This window comes from Furipterus horrens, unplaced genomic scaffold, assembly GCF_987537825.1.
Source record: "Furipterus horrens unplaced genomic scaffold, mFurHor1.1.pri manual_scaffold_5, whole genome shotgun sequence".
NCBI lineage: Eukaryota > Metazoa > Chordata > Mammalia > Chiroptera > Furipteridae > Furipterus > Furipterus horrens.
The window spans coordinates 53473735-53497346 of NW_028327175.1; the positions used below are offsets into that span (position 1 = coordinate 53473735).

General features: G+C 35.5%; 1 protein-coding gene across 2 annotated transcripts in view; it reads left to right on the forward strand.

Annotated features, from left to right (window-relative positions):
* XRCC4 (X-ray repair cross complementing 4) overlaps nt 1-16119 on the forward strand; it is a 236707-nt gene extending 220588 nt beyond the window's left edge. For both annotated transcript variants that reach the window (XM_090278983.1, XM_090278984.1), the window contains one exon: nt 15471-16119. In XM_090278983.1, coding sequence (XP_090135109.1) covers nt 15471-15585 — 115 coding nt within the window. In that variant the 3' untranslated portion in view covers nt 15586-16119. The remainder of the gene's footprint in view (nt 1-15470) is intronic.
* The last annotated feature ends 7493 nt before the right edge of the window (nt 16120-23612 follow it).

Here is a 23612-nt window from a genome sequence, read left to right on the forward strand (position 1 = left end):
GTTTTCCTCCAAATTTCATTTTATTTAGTTACTCTTCATAATAGAATCTGTCTCTAATTTTTTAAGCTTAATTGAAAGAAATTAAGTAATCCTTCTAACCAAACTCAAGCCATTTCACATTTAATATTCTATATGGGAAAACCTATTTTGGATCTACATATTCTACTGACATCACATTTTCCACTCTTCCATTTTGAACTACAATATGGTTTATTTCTTGAAGTTTTGATTTGACAAGTGTAATTTGCCATTGCATAACATGAGATTTTTAGGACCATACAGATACATTTCTTTTGGTCCTATAGCAAATAATTCTTGCCAGAAAGCAGCTTATGATCTATTTCTTAAAGAGTGTAGAAAGAAATAGAAAATCTGAATAAGCGTATAAAGCATTCCATGAAAGTTTGAAACTATCAAGCCCCTTTCTTAATTGCTTTCCTTCATTCTTAGAGGATTGGTATGAAGCTCATTGTTGTTCCAAGGATATTTATTTTACAATTCACAATATACTACATATTTTTAAATCAGTAGATTTAAAAAAATAATTAATGGCGTAACTGTTATGTTAATCAGAGACAATATAGCTAAAAATGATCTTTCAGGAAAAGGATTGATAACTTCTTCTGTTTCTTTTACTTATAGATGTATAATTAACGAAGTAAAATTCATGATTGTTAGGTATAAAGTTCTATAAATTTTGGCAAACATACAGTCAAGCTAGGAAATATTTTCACCATCCCCAAAAGGTTTTTCTTGCCTCTTTTTAGTCAGTCCTCTCTTCCACACCCAGCTCTAACAACCACTGATATGCCCCAATAGTTTTGCTTTTTTTCAAAATGTCACATAAAATCATACAGTATGTAGCCATTTTGAGTTTGACTTCTTTCATGTAACATCATGCTCTTGAAATTCTTCCATGTAGAACCGTGTCAGTATTTCATTGCTTTTAATGAGCAGTACTACTGTATGTGTGGATGTAAATATCATGTTTGGTTATCCCTTTGCCTTATAAATTATTTCACTATTAATAAATATATTATTATTATAATAAAATTTAGCTGTTATTTTAAAGTACTTACTATGTGACAGGTACTATGGTAGACTTTTAACATAACTTTCATGATTTGATTTAATGCTGCAAATCAGAGCAAACTATTTTTTTAACATTAGATCCAGACTTTAGATTCAAATCCCATATCCTCCACTTACTAGTTTTATGACCTTGAGCAAGTTACTTAACATCCTCTAGTTTTACACAGCTGTGCAAAGGAAATGATAATAATACTACCTCATAGGGTTATTGTGAAGATTAAATGAGTTAATACTTATAAGGACATCTAATAGTGTCTGGCTTTTGGTGCCTAATAAGTGTCAGTTAAATTTTGTTATATACTTTTGAACAGTCATATAATGTAGAGGTTAGTATTCGCAATTTAAAGAGGAAACAGGCTCAGGAAAGTTCGGACTTCTTCAAAATCACATGATTGCTAAAGTGACAGATCCATGATTTTTAACCCAGCCTTATCTGTCTCCAGACTTGGTACTTCCTCCGTGACAAGACACTACTTATTAAATTAAAACTACTGAATCTCTCTCTGACAGTGTGGCAAACTAGATATTCTGAGGGATCCTTTCCCTAAACTACAACTAAGTTTTGCATAAGTTACAAATATATATATATATATATATATATATATATATATATATATATTTTTTTTTTTTTTTTTTTTTTTCTCTACAGCATACAATCTTAATTTGGAATTCTTTTTAAGACTAACAACAAGCTGAGGCAAAGTAGGCACATTGCTGGGAGAGTAAACAAACTGAAAAGCAGTGCTGCCCTGAAATTAAAATGCTGATTGAGCACAGCCACTGAAAAGCCTGCCCTAGGCCTTGAGTGCCCTTGGGCAAGTGCCCCGTGCTCGGTGGAAAAAAGCACAAATCCTTTTTAGAAGAAAGGCCTCAGGTTTTTTCAGGGAACAAGTTATTTTAATATTATCAAACTTTTCTGGCAAAGTAAATGGGAAAATACTCCCAACTAATACTTTAAGGCTAACATAACTTTGATTCCAGAACCAAAAACAAACAAACAAAACAAGCAAAATTTTGACAAAGAACAGTACAGACCAATTTTATTTCTGCGCATAATACAAAAATCCTGAACAATATTAGAAAGCTTAATCTAGCAATGTATTTTTTAAGCATAGAAACTATGTGATGAAAAAGTTGGGTTTATTTTAGAAAGGAGTAATCCTAATACACCACATAAATAGTTAAAGGAGAAAAATTGTGTGATCAACTCAATTATTTATCTAAATAATAAAATTTCTTTGAAAGTTTGGATTTATAGGAATTTCATTATGTAGATAACAAAAAATCATTAGAAATAGAAGCATTTCTTCAACTCAAGATTCCCATGATCACTATTTCTATTCAATTGTATTGGAGGTCCTAGCCAGTGCATTTGGAACACAAAATGAAACAAGTCTAGAATAAATCTTGTAAAGAAAGACAGTTTTCAGTATTCACAGTTAATATGATTGACTACATGGAAAATCCAAAAGAATCACAGATAAATACTTTTAATTAATAAGATATTTATTGAAGTGGCTCAGTGTATGATAAAAATACAAAAATCAACTCTATTTTTATACCCCAGCATCAAATGATTAGAAAATGTAATCTGAAACATATAAGGATTAAATTGTAAAATGATAGGTTTAAGATCTGAAGGATTGGAAGATTCAGTATCTTGAAATTTTTGATTCTCTCAAAATTATCTGTAGAGTCACTCCATTAGTAATAAAAATCCCAACATGAGTTTGGTGGGTTGGTTCTAAAATTTGTGAAAAAGAACAAAAGGCTAAGAATAGCAAAGGAGTCTAAAGAAAAATAAAGTGGTAGAACTTTCTCTATCAAATATCATGACTTGTTACATAGGAATAGTAATTAGTAAAGTCTGGTATTGATACTGACATACAACTAGGTAAACAACCATGTTTATATGTAGATTTTATATGTGACAAAAGTAGTCACTAGGAAAAGAATCAATTGTGTACTGGGACAGTTGGTTTTTTTCTCTTTGAAAAATAATGAAATTTGATCCTCTCCTCACATCTACATGAAAATGAATTAAAAGTGACTATAAAGGGGGGTAGGTTTTTTTTGTTTGTTTTTTAATAAAAATGGAAGAAAATACAGGGGAATGTTTTTAAGGTCTTGAGGAAAAGTTTCGTAAATAAGGCTGAAAAGTGCAACCCGTTGAAGAAGAGATGTATAAATTTGATCACATTAAAATAAAGAGCTTCTTATCAAAAGACATCATAAAATATTTACAACCTATGTAACTAACAAAGAATTTGTATTCTCCTCCTAAGTCAATGAAGTACAAGACAAGTAATCCAGTAGTAAAATGGACCAAAGACTTAAGCAGGCATTTCGAAGAAGAAATACCCAAATAGCTTTTAAATGTGAAAAGATAGCTTCATTGATTCTCCATAAAATATTTATTAATTACAAAGGGGTGGAGAAAAACTTTCTGGTAGAGAAGTATAGCAGACACTACCTTGTGTTGAAAGTGAACAGTGGCAGTAATGGTACAATTTGAAATGATACACTGCCTGATCGGATGCAGTAAGAAGAACACAGCAGTGCTTCCGTGATAGTCCTGCCAAAGGTGTATAACTTCAGTCAAACCATGAGGAAATATCAGGCAAAATCAACTTTAGAACATTCTACAATATAACTGACCAGTAATCATCAAAAATACCTCAAGAAATAACTGAGGAACCAAGAAAAAAGACTAAAGAGGGGAGACTACAAAATAATGTGTGATTTTGAATTGGATCTGTTTGTTGGAAAGGATATTATTGGACTATTGGAAACATGAATGTAGGCTAAGGATTAGATGTTAGTAATGTGTCTGATTTTGATGGTTGTATTGTGGTTAAGTAAGAGAATATGACACTTATGTTTGCCACATACTCACTAAAATAGTGAGGTAACAGAGACATCATATTGCCAACTTATTTTCAAATACTATTGTTCCTACAACTTTTCTTTCAACCTAAAAAGTAAAAAAAAAATAAAATAAAATTCTGCAAAGAAATGCCATTTGACATTATTCTAGCAAAAAAATAAAGTTTTGACAGTACATGTTAGAGAGGAATTGATCAGGGATTTTAAATACTGCTAGTGGGAGGAGAAGTTAGTTTGAATACTTTTAAAAACAATTCTAAAAATAAAAAAGTTAAACATTCACATACAGTATGACCCAAAAATTCAGAGCCTCGGCATATCACGAAAGAGAAATTCTAGTATGTGTGTTCTAAAATTTTTATATAAGAACATGAATAGCAACATTGTATTAGCAATATATAGACACACTCATATGTATATAAAAATTACAATGTAATATTATACAGCAGTGAAAGTGAACGAGGGGATGACTCACACTTAATGTTGAGTGGAAGAAGCCAGTCACAGATGGTTAGCGCTTGTGCAATTCCATCTCAATACAGCTCTAAATTAAAGCAATATTTATACACATATTGCTTAAGAATATGTATATATATATAATAAAACGTTCTTTCTAAGGCAAAGGAATGATTAGCATACAGTATGGGATAGAGAGCAGGTTGGAGAAGAAGCATTTTGGATGTAACCACATCAGTAATTTTGTATTCTTAAGTAAAGTTAAGTGGTAGTAGCAATGTAGGAGTTTGATTTATTGTTATCCTTTATAATAAGTGTCGTCGTCGGGTCGTCGGCAGCCGTCCGTCTCGAGAGACGATGGTGTAGCTTCTTAAGAGTCTATCTGCACCGCCGAGAATGGCTGTGCAGTCCGACTCGGGAGTGACACGGTATCTGTCTCCTCCCGTGTTGAATCGACATCTTGCGATGACGCTGGAGTGTCCTCTCCAGTGAAGCTGAAGCTACAGAGCCTGGGCAGGGTGATATGGAGGGTCTGCTGTTGCCCATGCAGCAGACCCCCCCTCTCTTCGCAGCTGAAGGGTCCAAGGGAAAGACGGAGTCAATACAGCTTGGGTTCAGGTGCGCCGCAGGAGTTGCCGGTGTTGACTACAATGTCAAACCGCCTTAGGGACTCCGGCTCCGGATTTTCTGTCGGGGTTTACTCCCTTAGCCTTTCCCCTGAAGAGGTATGCCGCAAGGCAGCGGAGGTTTTTTAGAGTCAGAGTTTTCCTTCATACATATACATATGCATATTATATGTATCAATATTACATAAAACTTTTAAAATTATTGAAACCACTGAAAAGTGACTTAAAGTAACAGATTCTGGGTCTTTAAAATCTGATAAGAAATATTTTAAGAATGCAGGAAAAAGGGAAGACAGCAAATTAACCTGTCAAGGCATTTTTGGGCTAAGTAGTCAAAGAAACAAAAACAAACTCCAGAACTAAAGCATTAAAATACTGCTCAGTATTACATCCCAAGTGTGTAGGTTCTCTGAACATGAACTGCCTCTGCTTCAGCCTCGCAATACAGCAGGGACAGTTGCATACAAGACTCTGGGTGCCTCTGAAGACGTGTGCCCTCCTGCTGTCGTTTTCTTTTTTTTTTTCTCCTTTTCTCATTTTTAATAGGGTGAAATTGACAAATAAAGTTGTAAGGTATTTAAAGTATACCAAAATGTTCCATGGAAGTAGACTTGGGCATGCTGGTGTTCTTTGTTTTAAAGAGTCTCTTTGAAGCAGAAAACTAAACTCTTCTTTAAAAGCCTGTGCTGTTAACTCAAGAGTTCCATTTCTACTTGTCAGACATTGCTCCGACACATTAAGAAAACAAGCAAACCGATTGTGTAAATAGGTAGACAGCTTTATGAAACACAGACTAGCAACCCTTGGAGCTCAGAGGATCCCTGTTATAAAACATAGGTACTTCCTGATAGCTTACATGGGCTTTGTTAATATGCAGGGTATCTGTATATATTGAATCAACATTTAAACTCTATGCAGAAGATAACATTTGTACCAGTGGAAGAGTGAGCTCACATTCTGAGGTATTATAAATGAATATTTACCCTAACTGTCATTAATGAGATATATAGGAGTTGCGTGGCCACTAAACATTTTATTTTGTGTTGAAGTAAAATCCTTTGAAAAGGAGAGGGTAAAATGTAAACTTTATTGGCACAATATTTACTAATAAGAGGCAGCCATAGACATCTCTCCCAAAGACATTTGACTGAACACAAATAATTATCACTTACCCCACCACAAGGATAATATAGCAAAGCAGCAGCAGAAGAGTTTATATTTGAACATCTCAAAGTACCCATTTTTGTATTTTCCACTACTTCAGGATGGATAGTACCATATGGCTTCCACATAAGTGAACCTGTTACTAATAAACTAGGACTGATGTGTAATTACGTTTTCAGTGATTCATCTGTGAAACACCCTGGGTTATTTTACATAGGAGCATCTGGTTCACATGTGTACAGCGGTTATTCTGTGGTGATTGACATCTGTATTCTTCTAATAAAAGTCCCAATTGCACAGATGTGAGCTCTTGCCTTATACAGAAAAACCTGCATTTGAAAAATCCTAGCCTCAACCCCAAATGTGAACATTTCAATTTTCTACACATGTACACACACACACTTTCATTGTGACTGGAATATAATATAAGCATTTCATGCAGTGTATTTCAATTTTTGAACAGATGTATGTAGGCGCCTTTATCTCTTTTAATGTTTGTTTATAACATGACATCTGTTTTAGATTGTAAGCTCAAAGAGGGCAGTGACCATGTCAATTTAATATTATGCAGACAATGTCCAGTGGAGCATAATTCACTTTCAAATGCTTGCTAACTGTTGTCAATCAAGATGGTGATGTTAATGACTTTAAGAAAAAATAGAGCTTATAATCTGACGTTAAACACATTTTTCGCTTTAAGAAATATTTGCTGTAAATGATCCTGCTTTCAATTTCACACATTATAATTATCCAGGTAACACATAAAGCTATGTTGTTTCAAGCAGAATTAGTTTGCTTTATGTTAAAATAATTCTGTAATGATGTGTGGTGTGAGATCTCAAAAGAGGCAGAGTTCAAGGCAAATTTCATGAAAGATGCAGCATTTTAGCTGAGGCTGCAAGGGTAGACAGAATCTGGGCATGCAATAATGAGGGGGAAGGCATTTGTGGCAAAGGGAAAGTGGCAAAGAGGCAGTGGTTAAGGGCATGAAAGGGGCCAGTCCTTCCATGGCCATTTATACATCATGAGAACTCGGGTGAGTGAGCAGCTCAAGTATCTGAAGTGTTGGTTTCTCATCTGGAAACTAGAGACCATAACAGGATGTAGGATCATTGTGACAATTACATGAATAAGTGCCTGGAGTATTAACTGTTATTCTCAGTGATAATTAGCAACTTTGAATAGACTTCCAATAAAATTTTGATTGAATTAAAAAAATACAATATGCTAAAATATCAACAGATGAGTAGACAAAGGGTCATTTTTGTTTTAGTTTTCTATTGTTCTGAAGTTTTTGAAGTCTTTGTAATATGCATATACTACTTCATATACCAAAATAAATAATTTTGTTGTTGCTCGCATTCACTAGGATTGATACAGGATTTAGAATATTTTTATTTGAAACCCTAGTCTTCTTAAGAAGCAATTAGGGAAATTTATTATTTCTTTTAACCAGATATTATATATTAAATGGTAACTATTTCACCCTAAGGAATATTTATTTGATTTGATTCAACACTGAAAACAAGTTAAGAAGAGGAGGTAACACAGAAAATGGATAGTTTCATAACTTTGGATGAAACCTAAAAGTTATACTATTCTCTTTTACCCTGAAATTACTTCACACATTTATAGTGTGACAAATAAAAGTTTAATAGTTACATTTGAACATTAATTGGAATCATAAAACCCCACATATATTAAACTTTTCCAATGCGAGAGGTTAGGAAGGTCCTTCTCCAGTCATTCTGAGCATATAAGACTACATCCGCCAGACTGTACTGCCTCATTGACGCAGTGAATTGCTACCAGTTGTGAGATACAGTGACTTTTCTTAAAAACATTCTACTTCCCTATACAACTTGGTTTCACTTTAAACTTTGGTCATTTTTTTAAATCAACGGAAAAATAAATCTTTTAAATTCAAAATCAAAATCCACAAAATTTCATAGATTATTTCCAACTGCCTTCTTCCTGGGCTCTGAGCTCTTTCTGATATATTTCTTTAAGATAGGCAGAGCATCTCTCAGAATTTGAGCTGTGACTTTCTTTACGTTCACCTGTAATATCAAGATGAATTGGTATTCTTTGTGAAAAAGTCATTTTTTAGTTTGGTCATTTTGTGTATTAATTATATGATATTAATTTTATATAAAAGTTATATGATGTTGATGATGTTACAAAACAGTCTGCTTCCTTAAAAATTCTGGCTACAGAATCATCCTGAGTCATTCATTCCATGAAAAGCCAAGAAAAATATCCAGGAAGGGTTTGGGGCAGATTCATATTCAACAAATCGAAAGGGAAGGAGATAACATATCTACAACACAGGATGACACGGATGAGAACTTTGCTCCTTTGTGTGTGGAAGAATGAATTAGACTAGGTAATTTTGAGAACACTAAGAATAAAATCCACTAACAAGGACTAAAATAATGGAAAAATCTGTAAATTAAAGTAGAAACAGTTCTCTTACTATAATGCAAAAGACAGTAAAACTTGAGAAAGACCCTCGGGGCCTCGTCCTCAGGGACGGGCCAGAGCCCTGAGCTGGGGCAGCGCTCAGCCAGATGAGGAAGAGCTGGCCAGGCGCCTGGACCTGCGCTCTGCCCCGGAGCCCCGCGTGAGGACCAGTCCCCCCGAGGGACGCACGCTCGACGCACAGAGAGGACTCACGGGATCCTGAGAATAATAAAGGCCTTACCTTTCTTTATTTTATTTTATTTTATTTTTTGGTTTTTCAATCACAGTTGTCCCATTTTCCCCCATTGCTCCCCCCCACCCAGCCCACCCCCTCTCCCACAATCATATCCCTCCCCGCTGTCCATGTCCATGAGTCATTTATACACGTTCCTTGACTAACCCTTCCCTTACTTATCCCCCTTCTCTCCCTTCTCCCTCCCCCCTATTGACTGTTATTCTGCTCCTTGTCCTATTTAGGTCATTTGTTTATGTTGTGCTTTAGTTTCCTGTATTAGGTGATATCATAAGGTATTTTTCTTTCTTTGCCTGGCTTATCTCACTAAGCATAATTCTCTCTAGTGCCATCCATGTTGTCGCAAATGGCAGGAGTTCCTTCTTTCTCTCTGCTGCATAGTATTCCATACTTTTCTTACTTAAAAAAAAAAAGAAAGAAAAAATACTCTAGAAAGAAAAAATAAGGAGGTGAGGGAGAAGCCCAACAAAGCAGAATAATTATTTGCCAGGAAAATATATTCTTATTTATTTATTTATTTATTTGCAGGCAAAAAAAAAAAAAAATTGCCACTGAAAAAATTCACCAAGTATTTCCCTGAAGAGCAAAAGTAGATGTTTTTTAAGTGTTAGGCAGGTTTACCTGTTGTTATGCTAATTAAAGGTAAAAATCTAGATTTTGAATAGGACAGAATGAGTCCATACATCCATACATAATTTTTTTAAGGTACATATATTTGTCCAAAATAAATCTTGAGCGCTTGGTTGGGTTCAGCTTGAGTCTGGTGCACCAAGATTGCTCAAAATGGTAACACACCTCTCTAGTTCTCCTCAAATCTCTCAAATCATTCCTTTTCAGCCTCCTCTTGCTCATTTGTCTCTCTCGCTCTCTGTCCCTGATATGTTAATATTTTCCAGGATTTCATAAGACACTTTTTCTCCCTACTGGTAGACTCTCTGGGGAGATCTCTTCAGTTAATTAACTTGCCTTCAGTTGCCAGGGGTATGATAAGGACTGCTATCTCTGTACATGTGGGCCAATCATCTCCTGAACTTTCCGTCTATAGAATAATTTACCTATTCAACATCTATCTCCACTTAGATATCCAACAGTCACTACAGACTTACCTGTTATGTCTAAAAGAGAACTCTTTATATGAGACTAAACTATACCTTATGCTATAACTTTATACTATGACAACCCTTCCCCTCTTCTCTGTCACCATCTTCACGATGGCCAGTGACAAAGCTGAGAAATCCGAGAGCTTTGTCATAAAGAGTAAATAAGATCCAGAACTATTATGTACATACAGATACACACACACCCCACATGCATTCACATACACATACACCAGTGTTCAAAAAGTAATATTGAAGTTTTACATCTTCCTGAACTTTAAATAAATGGAATAACATTGTGGGTATTCTTTTGTGCCTTGCTCTTGTTCAGCATTACGTCTGAGATTCATTCATGTGTGCAGCTGTATCGTAGTCCATTGTGTGAACATTTTATGACTCTTGAGTAGTTTTTACTTTTTTGCTGTGAAAGACAATTCTTCTATAAACACTTGTGTACACCTTTCTACACATGTTTGCAAATGTTTTTCTAAAGTATGCATCTAGGAGTGGAATTCCTGGGTATAAGTATATACATACATATTAGTGTCCTGGACAGTTACTGCCAAAGTGGTTTCAAATCTTTACAGGTCTACCAGTAGTAACTCATCCTGCACTCCATGCCCTCAGTGATCTTTGCTATTGTTAGACATTTTGATTTTTGCTAATCTGGTATAAAATATTTCATACTGGTTTTTATTTGCATTTTCTTGGTTACTAATGAAGTTGAGCTTAATATGTTTGTTTGCCCCCTCTGTTCCCTCTTTTTGGAAGTTCCAAGAAGTTCTCGTAGTCTTTGGCATGTTTTTTTATTATGTTAGGACTTTATCGTTTGCAGGAATTCTTTGGATAGTAATTTTTTGTTAGTAGCCTATGTTGCAGTATCTCCTGCCAGTTTGTGACCATCTTTTCATTGTCTTTAAAGTGATAAATAGAAGTACTTACTTCTAATGCTTCTAGTGTAATTAAATGTATCAATCTTTACCTATATGGTTTCACTTTCTGTCTTTAAAAAAAGAAAGCTTCTCTATCTTAAGATCCTAAAGACATTCTCTTTTATTTTCTTCTAAATGCTTTAAAGTTTGCATTTTATGTGTACTGTGCAGGTAGAGATATAGATAGGTCATATAAAAATTGACTTTTGATATTTTAATTTCAGAACCACTGTTTATGTCATAGTCAAATGAGCATGATATTTCAAAGTATCACAGTGCAATCAATCATTACGCATTTTCCTGGACCTCTCAGTTCACTCAGACTGACATCTTAATATGAAATATTATGTTCAGAATGTTATAAAATCCAAGTAATTCACTCCAAACAATGCTAATGCTTCTCATTGGAATAAGAAAAGATTGATATCCCAGCCGTGGAATACCAATACATATTAAACTTGGCTGAGAAGATGTCTTTACAAAATGAACCAATACCTGGAAATACCATTTTAAAAGATGTTGGTAATTCAACTTCCAGAAAGTTAAAAGAGAAGTCATTCATTCTAACATTTTAGGGAAATGGCATGAGATATTTTTGACAAATCTAACTTTTGATCTACATTATTCATTGTTAATTGGAGTCCCTAAGGCGGTTTGACGTTGTAGTCAACACCGGCAACTCCTGCGGCGCACCTGAAGCCAAGCTGTATTGACTCCGTCTTTCCCTTGGACCCTTCAGCTGCGAAGAGAGGGGGGGTCTGCTGCATGGGCAACAGCAGACCCTCCATATCACCCTGCCCAGGCTCTGTAGCTTCAGCTTCACTGGAGAGGACACTCCAGCGTCATCGCAAGATGTCGATTCAACACGGGAGGAGACAGATACCGTGTCACTCCCGAGTCGGACTGCACAGCCATTCTCGGCGGTGCAGATAGACTCTTAAGAAGCTACACCATCGTCTCTCAAGGCTCTGTAGCTTCAGCTTCACTGGAGAGTGCAGATAGACTCTTAAGAAGCTACACCATCGTCTCTCGAGACGGATGGCTGCCGGATGGTGATAGTACAATTTTGATTCAAGCTGGGATGTGTGTGATGTGTGTGGCGGGGGGAGGGAAGGACGCAGTGTGAAATCAAGCTAATAAAACACAGAACTCTATACAATTATATTATTTGAATATAAGCCATTTTTAGAGGGTGTGTCATCATGTGGAGAAGTTTCTTTTATTTTCTTTATTTGAAAACATCTTTATACTTTAGCCTTTAACTCTAACCTTTCCTTTTCAATTCACATTATTTTATTTAGAGCCTGTATTTTGCGAAGTAGAGTCTATGTTCAATTATTTGAGCATAACTGTATCAGAATTCAGGTACTAAAAGAACTCCAAGCTGAGATCCAGAAAAGTACAGTCACCTGACCAAAATCTCATTGTGGTAGAACATAAATAAAAATCCCCTGACCCTAGATTCAGATCCAGAAAAGTACAGTCACCTGACCAAAATCTCATTGTGGTAGAACATAAATAAAAATCCCCTGACCCTAGGTTCAGAATTCCTCCTGTGAACAGTGTTGTCCACAAAAAATTATCTGAAAATCTACCTGAGTCCTAAATATTGATATAACTTTTTAAAAGATTCCTAAAGGGATAAATCATTGTTTTTGAAAATAAATATACTACATAGTTTTTTTGCCTTTGATCTGCTTATAACTTCCTTAGGGCAGGAATCATGTATCAGCTTCATCAAATTTGTTATATTTACCTAGCACACTGAGCTTTTCATATAATGTACTCAACAAATACTGATTGAATGAATAAAACTATATATTGAAATACAGGGTGCTGACATCAGGTAATTTAGATGATCAGAGAAAAGAAAAATCAGCCTGAAGGTGGAAAGATTTTAAAAAAGACGTCTTCATGGAATAATTAGAATTTGAAGTGGGCTGTAACTAAACGGTTATAATTTAATTATACAGACAGAAACTCCCAAGTTTCAAGTTACTTGTTTAGCTTACTCTTTTAAAACTGTAGATTCTGGTTCTCTGAGTTACTCACTTTCAAATTTTACATCTAAGCATGAATTCTTGGAATAAGCATGTTCATAAAAAATAATATGTAATTATGCTAAGACATATGTGTAAGAATATTAATTTTTGTGTTGTTTATAAAAGCATTAAAAAATGGAACCAAGCCAAATATCCATCAGTGGATTAATGGTTAGTACAATCAAATTAAAATTAACAATGAATGTAGATATATATTTTCAACATGAAAAGACATTGCTAATATTTTGGAGAGTAAAAACATCAAGCTGGAAAATTATATATATGTAATGATTCCATTTTTGTAAAAAAAAAAAAAGTGAAAATACAAGTAATGTAAAATAAGATGATGGACATTTTTATTTTCTTTGTACTTTTCCAATTTATAAAAAGTCTTAAATATTATTTATAAAAATGATTAAGCTTATTTTTTTGGTGTGGGGAGATTTACTCTGTTGACTTATTAAGGATATAAAAGCTATAGAAGTTTTCTCCATTCATTGACTATATTTTATTGAGCATCTATTATGTACTAGGCACTGAGAACAAAAGTGTCTAAATCTTTCTTAAGTTCCTCTTGACTTTAGAAGAAGATGGTGATTATAAATGGAGTACCAGGAATCTATTCCTTTCAGAATTGTCACTTCAGAGGGGTCCTTTTACTTTTGACAATTTTTAAAAATTAAATTGATCTTTGCATTCTGGTTGTACAATGTATAGACTACAATAGGATTTTCCATGTCTGACTTTTTAATTGAAGTAATCCAGTTGTCTGTTTTTCTAGAAGAAAAAGCAACTCTTAAAAAATTTAGGGCCAGAGAAAAATGTTTAATGTGTTTTGGGTTGACATTAGAAACTTACACATGTATTAATTATACTTTTATTCTGTACTGTATCATTTTATACTCCTGTGGAATATATTTTTAGATATTTAATTACATGTCACAATAATCATATCTGTCTTATTGTTAATTTTAATACTGGAACTCCCAGAGGGTAGTACTTGTCACCTTTACAATGCCTAGCCCCTTGGCATTCCTGTGAGGGTAATGTTGTCAAACTTGGCTTTCTCAGGACAAGACAGAACATGTCCCAGGTCTGTGGCAGCCAACCAGGGTTTATTGTATGCAATCATGAGGCCAAAAAGGATCCTTTGTGGACTTATTTTTAATTATCTGTGAATCTAAGTATGGGTGCTAGCATTTTGAAATAATCCAAAAAGCATCATGTTTTGGGGATTTTTAATTGGCTGGTTTTTTTATATTAAAGAAACTATTAGCAGAACCTCTTCTGTAGTTTATGCACTATTAGCAGCTAAGATTAAGAGTTTCCAAATGTTTTTGTGAGAATTTACAAACATTTTCATTTACAACTCTTCATTTAATCCTTAGACCTCCTCTGAGACAGATATTACTACATCAGTTTTCTAGGTGAGAGACTATGGATCCAGTTAGGTTAAATGGCTTGCCTAAAGTCACATAACTAATCAGAAATAGACCTGAATTCAAATCTATGTGACCTTTACTTTACGATCCATTCTATTTCAGCTAGACCAAGCTGCCATGACTCCTCCTCTGCCTTTGAAGTTAGAAATATTACTAATATTGCTGGGTTGACTTGACCTAGTCATAATGGCCCTTGAAGTCACCTCTAATTGTGAATATTAAGCATATTTTACTTATGTTACATGTAGAACCATTGACAAGATTTATACAAGGGTATAAACATGTGTTCATCCTAAGCTGCCCTTCTGATTGACCCATTGTCCTCCAGCTTTTTAAGGTGTTTATTTTTTTTAACTGGTTTTTAAGACCAGTTAACAGTCAGTGACTATTCCTTTTATCCTAGGACTTAAAAAGAACATTTACATAAATAGAGAGGTCTGTTCATTGGTATAGTAACTGCAGTACTGAAACAGAATAAAATGTAGTTACTAAATGAAGATATGTAGATTAGTAAATGAATGATCAATAACTACTAAAATGTGAAGTTGTTATTAGTTACATACACACTTATAATTAAATGACCACTAAAGGAAATTCATATCATCAGAACTTTGTAGTATTGCAATTAAAATGCATGTTAACAGCAGAATTTAAGGAGGCAAAGGAAAATGAAAATGGGGATAGATATTGAAGAAATGGCTTAAGGAACCATTTATATCTTGGCACAAAAATACTTAGAAAACAAGAGTTTATTTTATTTTATTTTTTACCTTACTATGAGTATTGTTTTAGGCCCTTAAATTTTTGTGACCTCAGAATAGCAACAGATTAGTTCTAAAGCAGTTAAAGTAATTAAATTCCCTTCATCTCTCTTTCTTTATGTTAACACAGCATAGGGAACTAAATCTCTAAAAGCAATTCTGAAACAGGATTTAACTTTTATTTCACTTATGTACCTCTTAATTTTATTTTACGCTATATGGAACTTTTTAAAATACAATTTTCTTTTTACTCTAGGCATGATCCTCCACAAACTGAGATGTTGAAAAAGGATCAGCACAGCTCAACTGAAAACATGTCTTTAGAAACACTAAGAAACAGCAGTTCAGAAGACCTCTTTGATGAGATTTGACTGTCTCAGAAAAGTACTTTGATGTTCACTAGACTATGTTTTCTATTCATTTCATTAAACTAAAAAAAAAAAAAAGCGAAATTTCAACTCAGCAGCAGCTATTACTTCACTTACAATTTAATTACATACACACTAACTTGAAGCCATTGTGCTAAATGGATTATACATGTATATGAAGATATGATTTGATGACAGTGGTACATTATTCTAAACTATTCATTCAGCATAACTATAATTACATAAAATCTCACTTTTGGTTACAAAGGACATGTTTATCTTATTGTGTTCACATATATTATATATGGTAGCTGTCTAACATCCTGTCTAGGAAGACTTTAGAAATAGTCCAAGAAAATGTCTACAGTTTTTTTGTGAATAGTGATATTCAGAATAATTACGTCTGAGTATTTTGACTTGTGGAATGATATATAAAACCTATTTTTAGTTTGTACACAAACAACCCAAAGATCTGATGCTACGATTTCTAATACATTGAAATTTTGTATTCTTAATAAAATATGTTACTTAGCTTAACTTTTTCCTTCACTATACTAACAGGTGGTTACTAATGTACCCCCTTTTATGTTTTAAAAAGCATGTTTTTGGAAATTACTGATAAAAGATTTGTTTTACATGTATTACCCCCTTTTATGTTTTAAAAAGCATGTTTTTGGAAATTACTGATAAAAGATTTGTTTTACATGTATGAGGACCCTCTTTGGCAACAAGGATCTCGTGATATTCACATTCATATTTATTTCAATGACATCTGGCACAACTTCTTAAAAAGTACTCAGTTTCTATTGAATCTCTCATTATTCTTCCTTCTGTCTAGTTGGACATCCATTTTTTCCATGCTACTCAAAGTTAAGAACGATCCCCATGTTGATAAACCAAAAAATTGGTCCATTCTAATCTTCATCTTATTAAGTCTCTCAGCAACATTTGAAAATCTTCTCAATAATCATTTCCTTCACTTAACCTTTACAATAATATATGCTGTTTCTATTTCTTTTTCTTCCTGGCCACTTATTTTTTAGACTTCATGGCTGAATTTCTCTTGCCCAACAGTTTAATTTTGAGTACTGTGGACTTAATCTTCAGCTTTCTTGTTTTCATTACCTACATTATCTCCCTAGGTTATCTGCGGTTTTAAATACCATCTATATGTTGATATCTCCAAAATTAGAGTATTAGAATAGTTCTCTTTATAGTCGTACACACACACACACACACACACACACACACACGTGTGTATACATAAAGGGTGGGGCAAAAGTAGGTTTATGGTTGTTCATATGGAAAATAATACCAGAATTGATAAATAATAATATAAGAATAAATTCTGTTTTATGTACTCACAACTGTTAACCTACTTTTGCCCCACTCTGTATATATAATTTACCGTTAATTTATTACCAGAAGAGGTTCTTAATAATCCATCTGAGTACATTTATCTGCTTATACTTTTGTTTGGATATTTTAGCACATCTCATACAGAGATTTGATTATATCCCAGCATCCTTTCTTCCCCAGTTTTCCCCATCAAATTAATTATACTATCACTTACCCAGTTTCTTCAAGCTAAAAACCAAGAATCCTTCTCGGTGCTTCTGCCCTTCTCCTCCCACATTCTATTAGTTTTACCTCCAAAATATAACTTGGTTCTGTCTACTCTCTTTCTGTCTACTACATCTGTTTTCTGACTGTTCTCCCTATATAATCTACTCTTCTACAATCCAGACAAACTGGATTTTAAAATTTTAGGTAAGGCCATTTCACCACCTAAATTAAAACTCTCCAATACTAATCCATTGACCTTTGAATAAAGTGCACACCCCTTACCACACCTACAATGTGTGATGTCATCTTGCCCCTGCCTGCCTCTCCTCAGATTTCCTGTTCCTTTCTCTTTACTCTCCTTGTCTGTTGCTGTCTCTCAAGTAGACCAGATCTCAAAACCATGTACTATTGGACTTTCTGCCCAGAATTCTCCTCTCATACACTGGTTTCTTCTTATCTTTCAGATGTAAATTCAAATGGCATGTCCTCAGAGGTGCTTTCTCTGAAATATCCTCTTTAGTCATTTTGTGTCTATGGAATGTCTTTTTTATTGTGCATGGAATGATTTTTTTCATGTCTCTAGCTTTCTTGCTCTCCCTCCCTCCCTTCCATCTTAAAAAACAAGGCCCATGATAGCAGATGCATGGCCATCTGCTTTCTCTCTCTATCCCTGTGTACCTAGAACAGGGCTGGATTCATAGAGGCTGTGTATTGAAGAATGAATTAATGCATGTTGATTCATAGTAGGCAGTCAAACATTTCTTTTAACCACTTTGAAAAGGACCCCATTAAAAGATTAAAATTGAGCTGTTTTGATACAAAGAAATAGTTTTTCAGAACGCTCAAATACCTTCTGGGATTAATTATAAATAATATATACAATTCAACCACAGGGTTTGAACTGAGCAGCTCCACTTACACACAGATTTATTTTTTTTTCAAAAGATACCTGTACTATATTCAATCTATTGTTGGGAGTTTGCAAATGGGAGAGCCAACCGCATGCCTTGTTCTATGCCATTTTAGATTAGTATTGGAGCATCCTCAGATTTTGGTATTTGTCGGCTTCCTGGAACCAGATATCATGGGGCAACTTAAGTTTTGGGGGAGTCAAAGTTATACATGGTTTCGACTGCATGAGGGTCTGCTCCCCTGACTTCCCCATTTTTCAAGAGTCGGGTGTACATATATATGTGTGCACATAGCCTTGACTATAGAGAGCAGAAAGAAATTACATGTTTATATCAGAAGTAGGATTTTACTAAGTCAATGGAACAACAAAATATTTTAAATAGAAATTTTACTGCATTTTTATTTTCATAGTGGCTTCTATTTAAGAAAAAGTTTTTAAATTAAGTGTAATATAAATATATGAAATATAAAAATATAATTATAAAACATAAAATTTTATCCAGCCACACAGGAACTACACTATAATAACGAACCTCATATAATCCAAAATTTAGCTTGGATCTTTTAAAAATAATTTTGTACATAAAGGACCAGAATTTCAAAATAATGTTATTTCATCTGAATAGACCACAAATGACTAACCAAAATCAGTATACAGCTGTGTGTGTGTATGATTTGTTTTAAGTGGAAGAGAAGAAGAAAACAGAATATTGGCTATTAACCCACTAATGATGAGAGAGGCATACACAGTAAGTGTTTCTTAAATAATAGTAACAGTAGAATCTATAAAGTTCATATTTACAGAATTTTCATTGTATTTTTCCAGGGCGGTGGATCTTTTCAGCTACTGCTGTGTGTCCGATTAACTCGGCTGGTTAGAACAGAACATAAAAAGCCCATTATCGTGTTTCCTCCTCTATACCCAATATGGAAAGGTTTAAGGGATGGTTCTATGTTTCTTGCCCTGTGTAGACAGGTATCTATTGGTCTGGTGTTAAGATTTCAGATCTTGTCATTCCGTGCCATGGTTTTTCCTCATATTTTTCCATTGTCTATATACTTTAAAACAGGTTCTTGCAAAAGAACACTGAAATGGAAGGCACGAGAACTGAGTTACGATGCAGCATGGCTTCTTTGACCATATGCCCTCCCTTCTAAAACAAGCTGATTGCATTTCTGAAGGTTTTTTTCAGCTTAAAATTTACAATTCTTGGCCCTGGCATCAGATGGTCTGGCTCAGGCCTCATTAGGAAATTTATGAAAGAAAATTTTCATCTCAGGAAGAGATATCTTTATTATGTAGTTTTAAAAAGTCAAGAAACTACTTTAGAAAAGTTTTTCTTAGTAGCCTATCACTCAAACTTATAAAATACTAGACCCTGTGTTTTGGAGCCAAGCAGCTCTTTCTTAAGTAAGTTCAGTTGAGCAAATGTTTATAAAGGATCCATTATTCACAAAACACAGAACTGGGCTATGTAAAGAATTTAAGGATAAATCCATCCATTCACCAAAAATGTAGTAAGCATTTGTGCCAGTCTCTGTCCTGGGCACTCGCTGTGGCAGTGAATAACACGAGCACTCCAGCTATGGAGCATATATGCTAGTAAGGGAAACCGGGGGCCAGCTCTCAGAGCGGAGTATTGTGATGAGGGCTGCTTGGAGCCCCAAATCACTACATAATGAGCTGTAATCTCAAGGAGTGGTAGGATAAGTAGCCTGAAGAGAATGATAAAAAACCACAGTTATAGGTCAGGATCTACAGAAGATACAAGATCTATTGAGAGGTTAAGAACTTGGCATGGGTTGAGGAAAGTGAGCTGAGAAAGAAGCCGTCTGTGGATCGGGAGAGAGAGCAGAAGGTCCTGGAAAATGGGTGCATGAGGTTCATGCCCACGGTTGTAATTGTGACTCACTGGAATGAAGGAGACAAGTTAGAAGGTATCCCAGAAGTCATGCTGGCCAGGGGTTTTTCGAGTGTGAAACTAATTTATGTAATGAAGACAAGACAATAACTGAGCTCCATAGTTCTACCTGGCACTTCATTGGGAAGTCATGGACTGCCAGAAAAGTTCAGGTTCTAGGGCCCTTCCTGGGCACCTGAGAATGGGAAGGGAAGCCTATTCGAGGGGCCTTGTGTCAGATATTGCCCAGAAGAGCAGTTCACTCTCATCCTTTTGTGTCTCCCATTCTTTCATGTGGTACAACTTATAGAATTCATTTTTAATAAAATGAAGCTGACATCTAAATGTATGTAAGGCCTCATGAGTTTATCTATAAATCAGAAATCCAATAAAAAAATAGATAGTTCTGTTTTGTAAGGGAGAATGATATAATCACAAAAGAACTATTCATGCATCCAGTTGTAGCTACTGTCTCAATTAAAAATTTTCACTGATGATCTGACAGCTTCCAATAATTGCTTTTCATGAGGGCAGATTTCATTTGCAAGTGGTTTGGAGGTAATCTGAAGTTATTTTCTCTGTATTTTAATAACTGGAAAAAGGATACCTTGAAAAATCCATGACAATGAGCATTTTGTGGTGGCTTCATAACTGACCACCCAGCATCTCCTATCCTGACCCCCCTGTCTTTCTTACCCACTCAAATAAAAACTCCCCAGTCTACAGTCTGCTCATTTTTTCCCTTTCACATATTCGCATGTCCTCTTATTTACCAACGTTTGTTCTCAATTTCTGATTTTCCTGTCCTCTATTTGAATAATATCCAACATGAATTTTATTGTTTCTGCTGATTTTTCTTCCCTCTTTGGGAGCCTCTTCATCCTAAACTTTTATCTCACAGTGTCACAGAGAACTATACTTTCTGAGTGAGGGTCGCTTTGTCCCTAAGGGCTTTTGGTTCTATAGGGAGTGAGGGAGATTAAATATTAAGAGCAGGAGCAATTGTGGTGGCCACTGTTCCAGTAAATAGAACATAAGCCAGTCCTGAAACACTGACTTTTGATTTAGAGACAGTCTCCAACTTAATTACTATCTGAAAAACAACACAGCCAGTCAAATAAATGTAGGTAAATTAGATAATATTTATGGAACCTGCTCATACAAGATCGGCCTAGGAACCTGTCTTACTCTGCATTCCTCCAAAAGTCGAGCCTGAGCCAAGGGTTTGCCTTATCAAAGCTGCCAGCCCTATGGGTGATGTATGTTCCACGCCATCAGGGTCTTCTGAAAGGTGTCTCAGAGCTATACACCTGGGAGTGAAAGAGAGGATTATTTGTTCATTCCGTTAGCAGGACTGACGGATGATCCTGAGTAGAACGCTGGCACCCATTTCCTGCAGCACGCTGCTCCTGTGCACCTTTGGAGGCATTACTGCCCCTATCCTCATTAATTCACCGTCCTTGCACCTCTGTCGAGGCTGTAGGTGCGACCATTCTGTGGGAGGCAACGTGTACATGTCTTCCCTAAGGCTTCAGCACTCTGTGTGGAGGTACCTGCTCTAGATCCCAACCTTGTGAGGACAGGGAGAGAGTGGAGTGCAATACACTGGTGTCATTCAATAGAGGTTAAAACATAAAGCATTGTGAAAGGGGCTTAAATCCTGAAAGAAGACGCTGTGAACTAACCTTTGATTCTTTGGGATTTTGATCCCAAGACAATTAAGAGTGATAGAGTATCATTCCCCACCCCCAAATTAAAAGTGGCAGAATAGCACTTTAAAAAAATGAAATTATAGCTTTTTTTATGTTTCAACAGAAAACTTGAGACAGTATTTTCACTGCCTTTCTAATAGACACATATTGGCCACACCTTCTGCATGGATTTCAGTGGGCAAGTACATGAAGAGGCACTTTTTCCACCTCACTGATGATTTTTGCAGTAACTGAACTTTATAAGAATATTAAAAAATCTTCATGAGTCAGTCAGTCTTCCAGTACACTTGAAAATAATTCATTTTTCTATCACTTCCCTGCATCTCCATATGAGAGAAGCATTTGCAACCAGGCGTTCTATGGACCTGGCTAAATTGTAGAATCATAAGAACGTCTTCAATGTTCAAGTGACCTACCAGTGTCCCTGTAGCCCTAGCATAGGTGCCACTATCCCGACTCAGGACCGTCCATCAGCCCTGCTAGCAGAGCAATGCGGCAGCCTCTCATTACAAAGAAATGTGAAGTTTAGTCCTTGTTTTATTCCATTTAATTAAAGAACAGCTGAAAATTCTGTCTTGCATTTTCAACACATGGTTCCAATTAGTACAGCAGAGCAGGACTCTGAATTTGATAAAAGCACTGACGTGTACCTTTGGTGCCTGTACAATGTACTCTTTCATTTTACAAGGTGGCTGAAGTGCAGTTTTAAATCTCTTTTTAAAATGCTAACAAAAACCCAGGGGTGTAAGCTTAGAAAAAGGTGAAGAGAGGCGAACAGAGTTTTTTTCCGAGTTGCCTGCCGTAGTCTTTTAGAAGCCTCTCTGCCGAAAGAGCCTTATTTGGTAAAATCTGCACTGGGCATTCACAGGCCTGCATGTAAAAAGCATTACGGTTCATGAGACTCCCGCTCAGAGGCCATTAGATGGGCGATCCATCGCCTCAGGAAATACCACTTACTGTACTATATATTTGCTTCACATGACCAATCTGCTCAAAAGGCAATGGAAATCCCATTCAACTAAGGTGCTCCAGACTGTGCTATAACTGATAGGACATTTGCTGTCAATAGGACCCTTCCTGGGTAACTTCGGGAAGGTCGTATGTTATTAAGTAGGAAAGTAAAACTGGTGTCCCAGAACCTGGGAATTAGATGTAGATAAGCTTAATTTGGGCCATCACATCCCACCTTCTCCCAAAGTAAAGGCAACTACCAAGAGGAAAAAGTAAGATGAAGAAGTAAAATACTTTATGACTGCTTCACATAGTATGCGTTCCATGCTGGCCCAGGAACAGTGAAATGATTTTCCACTTCGAGTCCTGGGAAAGCATTATGTCTTCAGCCCCAGGAGGGTGAGACACACACTTTTATAAGGCTTTGCATGAAAGATGAAAACAAACCTCTTTGTGCCTGGCTTTTATTTTCAGAACTATCATTCTATTGTTGAGCCCTAATTTACAAACAGCAAAAATGTGCCCATCGAGAACAATAAATTCCATTTCTTAGACTCACTAGCAGTTGCATTATTCAGAAATATTATCCCAAAGTGCCAAGTTAAGAACAAAAATATGACTAGAATAAAACAGTAACTGAGTTCCTTATAACTAATTTCAACTTAAGAACAAATAATAATTGAGATGGTCTTTCTAATGGCCTTGGTGTCAGAGACTGTCAGTTCATTGACTGGGTGTCCTCCCTTAGTTCTCACAACTATAAAACGGAATTTCTCACTTTTCCAGAAGGAGCTGCAAATAGGAACTAAATAAAATCCTGCAGACCTCCTTTTCTTACACAGATCATTCCTCAGCTGTGCCCTCTGCTACCACTGGTGATACACCTTCATCGGACAACTTACAAGGGACAACACCACCTTTGATGACTCTCTTTTTGACAGGCCACTAACTCTCATTGTGAGGTAACTTATTGATACATAGGTGACTA